A 10911-nucleotide genomic window follows, 5' to 3' on the forward strand; every position below is an offset into this window, starting at 1 on the left:
CTGGAGAAATAATGTGTTAAACGCTTTACAAAGTTATATACAGGGTGTACCAGAAACGATTGTCGCACACTGCGGGACGGTACTGAGGATAGATTTGTTTCTGATACACCCTGTATATCATAGTGTATTCAATGTTCGTCATTCTCGTGATGGTATATTATTCACTATATAGTGACATAAAAACCGTGTACATTATTATCATACCTATTCAAGTATGAAAATATAGAAACAACAAGAAAAAAAAAAAGGAAAAATGACTTTCTACTTTTATGGCTTTACTACATTTTATTATCATAAGCGCCAGTACGTCATCTCTTTCTGGGTTTATTTTATTTCCTATAATAATATTATATAATACACAACAAAACGCATTACAGACTTGTACTCATACCGGTAAAAAGGTATGGAACGTTGTAATGCAGGTTGCATAATAAAATTTAACAAATGAAAACTTTGTAAAATATGTGTACACGTACATACTTCAAAAGTTTGAGAGACAAGTACAATGGAAATTGCGGTCATAGTGCATATCATTAGTACAGTATAAAACTGAAATTACAGCATTTTCTGAATAACCGAATTTAAACTATAGTAAAGTTTAAACAAGGTTCGTTTGCTTAGCCGCCAGTCAAATGTAATAATTACATACACCGCAGAGATTACCTGTTCCAGTGTTGTCTTGGTGGTTACCTTCGTTATAATATTATAATATGCAAACCAGATGTGTATATTAATATGTACATAATATATACAAGTTTATATGTATATGCTAACCACTGTATTTAGTAAAAAAAAACACATAGCCCCTGGGCAGTTTGGGTCTATTTCTGGAAAGTCAGAAGCATTATTGTTGATTTTTCACTTGCATTCAAAGAGAACGATTTTGGTCAATAAAGAAGTATTTACATAGGAGTGTACGCTTAGATATGTAAATGCAAACAAAAAACAGACCACGGTCCCTTTTGAAGAGTATTCTCAAAGTAACATCAACCCATTACTGTAAACTAATATTTCACTAACTCTGAAATCAGCCTCAAAGCTTGCTCGAGTAACTCGATACACGTTTTTATTTTGTAGTATATTGTATACTTTGTGGTTAAAAAAAAAATAATGATAGATACAGAAATATAAAAAGTACAGCTCTTAAAAAAGCGGTTTGTTGGATAATTATTTGGAAGTAGAGCTCGACAATTGCATTTTTTTGTGTTTCTTTTAAGTTGTTTAACTAATAAATAAAACAAAAATCCAAGTTCCATTCGTTTGGCTTTAGTGTTACGCCCAGAAACCACCCGAGGGAACCCTATAGGAACTTTTATTACACTTCGCGTTTTATATTATAAAATGTCATAAGTTTTAGCTTTTATCTGACAACACACTTTTCGTCACGGTATTTGACGCACTTTGTAGGTGTTTATAACATGATCAGGGTTAAAGTGACAGCCCAAACAGCCTGCACACAAGGTACGAAGGGCGGCGAGGCCCGAAAAAGAGCTGATAAACTATGGTTATACTTAGGTAAACTAAGGTAAACGGAAAGCGAGGGGATGAATCAAACGGATAGGGGAGAAGGAGATGAGATGAGAGGGGTAGGGAAGTTTAAGATAAGGGATGGTACGGGAAAGAGAAGAGAGAGACTAGGAAAGAAAATTACCATAGACATAAACTACCACAGACCATAATTACCATAGATATATATTCGAATCGACTGGATGCGGTTTAGCTGTTATATTAAAATTCCATCCTATACATACAGGGTGATCTTTTAACGCTCTATACTGGTTTAATCTAAAAATAACTGCAATTTGTTATAAAATATAAATTAAAAATTATTAAAGTTTAAGGATGGAAGGTGGAATGCGGCTGGACAATGTGCACAGATAAAAATAACTCTACTCAAACTGTTAATTCAAATCTGGTTATCGACCACTCAACATTTTCAGCCAATTTATTCTTAATTAAATAAGTTTATACAATTTGTGCGTTGCCATTTAAGTTGTTGAAGCTCTATAAAATACAATAAGGTTTTCAAAAATAAAATCTACAAAATATTAGTTATTTTAAAAGAAAATGGCGTTAAATGGATCCACATGTGTATATTTCCTTCCTTAGGTACCATAAGACATATTATGTCATTCGTGATCCAAAGATTTTCCTTTGACTTACCAACACCGTAGTCGCAAGTGGGCCCCATGAATAGGTCCACGGCCGGCAGGTGGTCCCGCGAACAGGTCTTGATCATATCGAAAGCCGACCTGAGCGCTTCGATGTCCTCGCACTTGTCGTCGTTCTGCACGAACTGAAACGTCACCGTCCGTCGGCTGAGCACGCCTGTCCGGTACAGGTCTCGCACGGCTATGTCCAGCACGGGCATCACCTTGGACAGGGACGCGCTGAACCTGCGGTCGGCCGGCAGCACTACGGCCACGCGGACCTCGATGGCGCCGCCGCCGCCGGCCGAGACAGGCTGCACCAGCGGTAAGACCACCGCGGCCACCGCGGTCAACAGACCAAGGCGCATCTCGTAGAATGTCTCGAGGCGGTACAGCGAAAAGAAAAAACACCTAATCACCTTTGCCGCCGGTGCGTTCGCGTCGACTGACGACTGTAGTGGGCGCTTATTATAAGCGTGTCGGCGAAAAGATAGATAATAAATTAATAGAGACGGTGTATAAATTTTTTTATATTAATACCCGTGTACATATAATAATAATATATATTGTATAATATGTATAATAATACCAACAATAGTATTATTGACAACGTGTATTCGGCGGTATCGGACGAGTGTTTGTTTGCTCTGCTCTATCTACCTGTCACCGTGCACCTGACAAAATTACACACTCTTATGGCAACGGCTCTCTCACTCTCTCTCTCTCTCTCAAAGATAACGGTTAATAATTCAGAGATAACGGCCCGTTTCAATCAGTCAGTCAGACTATACAGAGTGATCCAACTAACGTAAGACACTCATTTTCTCTTTGAAAATATGAATATTTTGTGAATTGTTGTTTTCCTAAACTATTAAGTACATATTTTACTATATTTTTCAATATTTTGAAAATTTTCACCACCAAATCCTGTAAGCCAAAAAAGGGGGATTTTTGGTTTTTTTTTTATTGGCAATATGTGTTTTTAATTACATAAATTTGTAGACAAAAAACACCCTGTATATTATATTAGAACATATTATTATTTTGCCAAAACACACATGCTATGTTCCACTCAAACTCAAGACTCTATATTATTTTACACGACCGCCAGACCGAATAATTTCAAAGACAGTGGCTCAAATGTGTCAATTTGTTGACAACAAAAAAAAAGGACCACAATACAGCTGCTGAGGATTACAAGGCTTTTATCAATAGCCGAGATATTGTTGTACTCTTTGTGCTGCATCCTTGAATATTATTATGCAATTCGTAGTGCGTAGGTCAGTCACAAAATATATTATTTAATTCCTAGCGTTTGTTGTGCGCGTTCACTGTGACGGATTTGACTTAAAAGATAGATGTGGTTGGCCGTTACGGTTTTTGATTGATATTAATGGCGCTGTTGTATCGGTTGACAATTAAATAACGATTATCGCGGATTTATTTGCATATTTCTTCACTTGGTATATTTTAATATTTTATACTCGTTAAAAACTGTTAAATGGGGGAGGCCAAACGAAATGAATAATAATCATTATTATTTATCGTTTCGGCTTGTATAATATCAACAAACAACATGAATATAAAATAATGTAATAGTGATTTTATTATAGACGATTAAAATTAAAACCATTGAAACGCAAACAGTTTCATTAAGAAAATACAATTTGTACATCCAGAAAGGTAAATAAGCCTATAATATAATATATGAATAAAAAATAAGACTAGACTTATAAATTACACATAAAACCCATGCAAATTCGGTTCGCGTGCAACTATTATTATTATAATAAATGACTTTTAAAATTTGTTTTTTTTTTTTTTAATATATAAATTTAACGTTAAAAAAATAACAATTGTTTCTAATTTTAATAACAAAACGTAAACGACTCGAGCGTTCAAATCAAATATAATATTATACAGGTGTGCGTTTTCACTGATAACAGTTAACTATAGTTGGCGTAGTAAAACGGACAGTACTTGAGGGTGTGCGCGTTGTCGCCGGTACCGTTGCAGTGCTTACACCGGAGCGCCCGGAGTTTGGGACAAGTGGTACGTGTGGCGTCCCGCACCAGGTGGCTGCCGTACACCTCGGGCGGTTCGTGGTTCTTGTAGCAGAAAGTGCAGTAGTGCTCGACCAGCTTGTTGACCATGCTGTCGCTGTTCACCCGGTAGTAATAGAGCCGGGACGTCCAGCGCGGCGAATTGGACGCCGGCGAGTAATCGGCCGATCTGGACGACGTCAGCGTCTGCGACAAATACGGCGGTGGCGTATTGCTGCAAGATTCCATGTTGGGCGGCGGCACCGAAGCGTTGAACAGCATGCGGTTTTCGCCGGAATACGACAGGCCGCCGCCGCCGCCACTGCTGTTCTGGAACGAAAACAGCGACGAAGAAGAGGACGACGACGACGTGGAACAAGCGAGCGGCATGAGGTCGCCGATGCTGTTGTTGGTCGAAGACAACGACGCGTCCGCCGCCATCGAATCGTTGGACGACAGCACAGTCAGGTTGTTGCTGGCCTGTCCGCTGCCGCAACTGTACGGCGAAAACTGTAACCGCGTTGCCGGTAAAGACGTCGAGAACACGCTTCTGCCATACTGTTGTGGCGGTGACGGCGTCGACTGGAACAAAAACTGGTCGACGGACACCGGTGACGCGTTTACCGACGGTGACGGACGGTGATGCGTTCCGGTCGACGTATTCCATTGTGTCCACGGAAACAACACTTCGCGTTCGTTCTTTTCCAATACCTTTTTCACAAACATAAACCAATTGGTTAGTAAATATTTTACAGACATAATATTTAAGTCTTAGGAAAATATTTATAATAAATATATTAGACATTTTTGGCTAATTTTAATTTTTCTTTTAAAAACTAATTAAATTTACTCTTGGTCGTTTGTCCCAACTACATTGTGTTTTACCTTTAACAGACTCTATAATTATGTTTTTTTCAAAAATGCCTTATGGAGTATAATGTATATTTTAGACGCAGTGGAACGTTAAAGATAGCATATTATATTTTATCTATTTCAAATAGTTGCAACTTAATAAAGTAATTAACGGAAACAACTAAAAAATATACTTCAATAAAATCAAACACTCAAATAGTAATACATATATGTCTATATATGTATTAATTATCTAAACTTTAAATAATAATCCTCAATAAATGTTTTTTCGAAGATCTTTTTTTAATTTTCGGTTCACATTTATTTTTAAAATAAAATAAAAAAACAATACTAATATTTCGAAACATTAGAGCTTACTTTATGCTGTAAATTAGTGCTCAAGGTCAATTATGAAAAATCGAAGATAGACACATTCTGACTAAGTCGTCTAAAATGGGCTCTCAACGAATTATTTATAAAACGCACGTGACATAATTATATACATTTAATGACACTTAATGCGGTGTAAAAAAAAAAAGACAGCTTATTTGATCAAATTACACGTTTCAAGAGGTTCGAAAAATATTTCAGAAAATACAATAAAATGTTTTTAAGCTAAAACGAAACAACATTACTATAACAACAAGCAGAATGAGTAACTTGATGGTATTACCAGGGCACTGATAAAAATTAACATGGGAAAGATACTTATCACATAAAAACGCAACGGCCATAGTCTTAGAGCGTCGCAGGTGACCATTTTCGTAAAACTAAAAGTAGCATATAATTTGTATACGAAAGTCAAAACAATAATCGATTTAATGACTAGAAAAATGTCTTTAAAGCCGGTCTCACACGACTCGCGTATTTGGCGAATAATCGTCAATCGCTATGCTTTACGAGTCGTATAGGAGATATTTATTCGTAAACGTCGTTTCCCGATCGTTATCGGTAAATATGACACGTGTCAAAGGCATAACGAATATTCGTATAAACAATTGTTGTGTCTCCCAGACGACTCAGGTCTCAGAGTTCATATAAATATCGGCGAGCATCCGCGATGACGATGATCGTCAAGTACACGAGTCGTGTGGGACCGGCTTAAGAGGTTTTAATAATGTGTATTAGCAATTAAAAAACTTAAGTTATAACTAATTTAAACAAATATATTTCATAAAATAAAAACCGTAATATCCATACTTTAAACTGATAGTACTAAATAGATAAAAAAAGGTAAAGATACGGTCATTGTATGCCCTTTCGACATGACCGTCACGTTTTTGTTTACTTTAAAAGTAACCCTTCTGCTTTTATCTATTCTGTGGTAATACTATTATCATACAGGGTCTAATCAATGATAAACTGATAACGCACATTTCCAATATCATCACTTTAACGCAAAACGCTGATAACATAATTTAACAACACGCACATTTTTACACAGCGATAAATGACCCTGTAATTTAACTAGTGATTAAGTACATTTTTAACAACAGATTACATATTTTAAAACATGGTTTATGCAACAGAATTTATTTCAACTCCAGTTAAACGAGTTTCTCTCTGTGTAAATATTTGGTGCAACTCGGCATTAGATAATAATTACTCCATAATAAGATTTCTACTCACGTTGGCCGGGATAGACTCCAAATATTGTTGATACCCGTTTTGAATGATCCACGATACTTTGGTGTCTGCCAAATTGAATAGATCGTTTGCGTTGATTTCTGAAGGTTTGAATAAGTCGTCTGCCTGTTTTCTTATGTTCTCCGACACGGTCAAAACGGCCGGACCGAATTTTTCAGCTACAGCCGGTTCCTCGTTCATCTGCAGGAAGCGTTCACATAGATCATCTTGGTCGTCAGTCAAACATATGTCCCATTTAATCAATATCTTGTTGATCTCGCTAACCCGTCTCGTCTGCGTTAATTCGTTAAAAGTGAATTAAAAAATTTAATTGTCCTTTAAAAAAAGGACTTCTCAATTAAGAACTGTTAGCTGAGTATAGCTGCACCTCAGCTATACTCCAAACTAAATAATATTATTAAAAAAAAAACTGACTATGCTAATAATGTGCTCATACGCTTATTTAAAAAGTCTGTAAGGAAATATATATACAATTTATACTAGAGGTCCCTATTACACGTGTATTCGATTACACATGAAACCCGTGTAATTAACATACACGTGTAATTATCACGTCTATTTACTCATACGAACTCAAACACAAGTATAATTGTGTAAATACGTTAACTCAAACTAAAATTTTTGATAAAATAAATTTTTTTAAATACACGTGTATTTATAAATACACGTGTTTTTATAATTACACGTGTATGTTAATTACACGGGGTTCGTGTACACGTGTATTTAAATTACACGTTTAAAATCACAGGCACTAATTTATACCGATATAAGACTTGTACTCACTACCCCGTTTTAAGTTGAGTTATAATAAAAAGGGTATTTTAAAAAATTTGGTTTTCAGACACCTTTTTTACATCTTCGCGTACGCCACTATGGTTACATCACTCATCTCTTTAAACTTAATATATTTCATTTATTTTATGCAAATGAACATAGTGCGCACTGTGCTCCACAGCCGGTATTTTTATTTCGTAAGTTGCCATAATTAATCAAATATGTAGTTGTTTATAATTAATTACTATATTACTATTTTGTTTTTCATCATTATTTACCACCTTGATTTATTACTTCTTTTAGATACATACAAAATTAAAAAGAAACATAAATCAGTGATCATTACTAACAGCATATTAACGACAAGGGTAGCTTTTAATAGATGCCCATTACACCTGGAAAACTGTATACAGCATAAGATCTATGCAAATGGGTATACACAGCTATAAAGGTCAGTATATACAACTTGTAAGTCTGGCAAGAGTGTTTTGGCAATGTTTTTGAATCAACGATTTTGTTTAATTTCGCGAATAGAAATGTAAAAGTTTTAAATGAGATTTATCGCCGAGAGACGGTCGCCGCTTTGGCCGCAAGTATCCTCAAGAGATTAGAAATCCCCAAAACGTGACAGATCCTTGCTCGCCAATGATTTAAATAACAAAAATACAAAGCTCTTCCTTGAGATTATCATTGAAACGCACGAGTAAAGAAAATATAGAATTTCCCTCGCTTAGATCCTCGTGAACAATTTTCATTCGATAAGTCTTATTAAGTATACCGTATATGATGATATTTTTTATTTGAAAAAAAACAGCTTGCAATGACAACAATAATTATTAGAGAAATTAAATCAAGAACAAATTCGGCAAATATCATTCAACGACATGACAGTGACACAAAGAGTGTAAATAATACAGAAATACATATTAAATAATATTTGACTCATAAACCTATCTGCAAGGGTTGTGCAAATTATTTCTTTTAAAAAAACTAAACCGTTAAATCCGCAAAATAATGCAAATAAAAAAATAGACAATAATGAAAACATGCAAATAATACAAATTTTACCAGTATAATAATGTTTCCTGCCGTTTTCTCGACCGAGCTTGTAAACAGTTGTGGTAAACAAGTTTCAACAGCAGTGTTTCACTTAAATTTATTAAAATTACCCCTAACCAATTGCACAGTCCATTAAAATCTAAAATACAATTAAGTATAATAATAATATGTTCAGTACAGACACGGCTCAATCCAAAATTGTCTAAGTTTTTCTTAAGTAAAGCAAATTCCAAAAAAACATAGTAGCTGCTTCGAGTCTATCAAAAGTGAAGCGACGCAAGTGATTTCTCGAAAACCGAGATTGAAAGAGTGTAAATTCAAAAATATTTTTTGTTAAAAGTAATTTGTAATAGTTATAATATCATAGTTCTTTTTTTTAACTAGTAGTAACGCGATGATGTACAAACAGCTAAAATTGTGTAATTAGCGTCTATTTTCAAATTTCATAAAAACTGATAATAAATTAAAGTCGAGTAAACAAGTAGTTTTAATTCATTTCCAATTCCTTTCTAGTGATTCAATGTGGAAGTTTGAATAAACAGATACTCTAATAACAGTAATGCACTACTATAATAACATTAATAGCCAACAATTATATAGTTTATTAATTTTACCTTATACATATTGTAAAGTCTACCGAATTATACTAAATTCAACTGGTTCACTTGGAAAGGAATTTGAACTAATTAACACTACTTGCTTAAGTGGTTCATTAGACTGATGGACTTACCTCGTAGGACAGAGGAAAAGCTGTGGGACTGAACGAATTCCTAGTCGAATGTTGCTGAAGTTGAACACCTCGTTGGTCGTTTTTTATCCACGAATATCTGTCAGGTGAGAGTACAAACTGCCGATCGCCCATTGTGTCGTTGTGTTTGATGTTTTATCGACGATAATAATAATAATATGTAGATTTAATGTGATTAATGAGTAATAATTGAACAGTAAATATAATGGCAGTCGTTCGCCGGTAAAAAAAAAAATGACATATCAAACCAACGCTACGGCTGGTGTACACAACAGCTACCGAACAGTGTACTGAACTCTGAAGAATTACACAAAAGGATTGATATTTTATGTGTGTATATTATATTTGTGCGAGGCCCTGGCCGTGTAAAAGAAGGGACGCGATAGTCAAAACAATATTATGTTTCGGCAGATTCCACCTCTGTCTGCGGTCATCGGCAGTTGGCTTTTACAACAAAGACACAGCCAAGACCTGGCCGACCAGTGGTGCTCAACTCGGGGTCTCTGAAAAATGTCTGTAATCCATTTGAATTGTCTTTTGTTTACAGTTTGAAAAGTCCAAAGACGCATCAAGTTGTGTGACCACAACTATGCTTATGTGGTCTATGGAAACACTGACCGCAGACCGCTTCAGTTGGTATATATAACAATTATTAGGGGTCTATAAAACACCTGCTAACCAACGGGCAAGATCAAGCTGTTAAACTTACCAACCGACCTTTACGAATCATTGGGTATACGGTAGAAAACAGTCATCGCCTCTTTAAAAAAATCTAACTAGTATATTATAATGTAATCTAATTATTACACAAATGTAAATATATAATCAGTCACCTATCCACTAATAAAACGCATACATAAGAGAGAAGGCGTTCGAACCGAAATTATGTTCTTAGAGGTCCGAGTGTGATAAAACAAAATATGTGCAGGTGGTTATTTAAAAATTAAAGATCCGGATGTGGTGTAAAAATGTACAGGGGTTATTATTATAATATCATCCATGTCACGTCGTTTAAATTATATATGTATAATTATTTAAAAACGACAAGTCCCGTCTGACTATCGAAACATACTTAGTAGATGGGGATGTGATATAAAAAGGTAGAGGAAGAATATTAACAATTATGTACCCCCTTACTTTATATACATTTTTTTTATAAAATATGCAGAATGACAATTAAGTCCTAATTATAACGTTTCATTTTTTTGATTCGACAACACTGAAATGGAAATTTGTCCATCCCGTCTCGTGTTTTAGATATTCCTATTATATATTTTAATCTATTACCCTTGCCTACTTGATAAAACACGTTAGATTGCATTATAATTTAAAAATATTTATAATAAATAAAAATAAAACATGTAATTTAGAAATTATTAAAATAAATTAAAATACTAATGGCCTAATGCTTTGAATGCGTTATTTTTAAAATGCAAGGTAGTAGGGTTTGTTTATCAAAGTAAATCTTTAATAAGTAATGAACATTTTATATTTTGTAAAAACAGTGAAGTTTAATTTGTTACTAAAATAATATTAGGTCTTATGATTTATGACCATGTTAATTGTTATTAAATAATTCGCCGTCATTAGGCATTAGCTTGTTCTGATAACACTCGACTACTATCAGTTCACTTATAGA

General features: G+C 34.7%; 2 protein-coding genes across 3 annotated transcripts in view; both read right to left on the reverse strand.

Annotated features, from left to right (window-relative positions):
- Positions 1 to 2579, reverse strand: part of LOC126833203 (atrial natriuretic peptide receptor 1) — a 150655-nt gene extending 148076 nt beyond the window's left edge. The window contains exon 1 of the mRNA XM_050564374.1: positions 2164 to 2579. Within this exon, the coding sequence (XP_050420331.1) occupies positions 2164 to 2518 (355 nt within the window). The 5' untranslated portion in view covers positions 2519 to 2579. The remainder of the gene's footprint in view (positions 1 to 2163) is intronic.
- A 1497-nt stretch (positions 2580 to 4076) lies between these two features.
- Positions 4077 to 9691, reverse strand: LOC126833209 (uncharacterized). 2 transcript variants are annotated; one of them, XM_050564393.1, is made up of 3 exons: positions 9255 to 9691; positions 6674 to 6871; positions 4077 to 4903 (listed from the first exon to the last, which is right to left on the reverse strand). In XM_050564393.1, exons 1-3 carry the CDS (start codon positions 9384 to 9386, stop codon positions 4097 to 4099), a joined length of 1137 nt encoding a protein of 378 aa, XP_050420350.1. In that variant the 5' UTR covers positions 9387 to 9691; the 3' UTR covers positions 4077 to 4096. The 2 variants fall into 2 exon arrangements, with proteins under 2 accessions (XP_050420350.1, XP_050420349.1); XM_050564392.1 differs by having other exon boundaries at positions 6674 to 6964.
- Between the last annotated feature and the right edge of the window lie 1220 nt (positions 9692 to 10911).

Source organism: Adelges cooleyi, unplaced genomic scaffold (assembly GCF_023614345.1).
Source record: "Adelges cooleyi isolate 19-005CV unplaced genomic scaffold, UGA_ACOO_1.1 ACOO_flye_CR_arks_rails_tigmint_CR_PRNA_2, whole genome shotgun sequence".
Lineage (NCBI taxonomy): Eukaryota > Metazoa > Arthropoda > Insecta > Hemiptera > Adelgidae > Adelges > Adelges cooleyi.

Bases quoted from the DNA above. Each gene is read 5' to 3' on its own strand.
- LOC126833209 (XM_050564392.1), bottom strand. From the start codon at position 9,386: ATGGGCGATCGGCAGTTTGTACTCTCACCTGACAGATATTCGTGGATA. The intron at 6,965-9,254 runs GTAAGTCCATCA...GAATTAACGCAG, and splicing joins CTTTTCCTCTGTCCTACGAG to ACGAGACGGGTTAGCGAGAT. The intron at 4,904-6,673 runs GTGAGTAGAAAT...TTTGTGAAAAAG, and splicing joins TGGAGTCTATCCCGGCCAAC to GTATTGGAAAAGAACGAACG.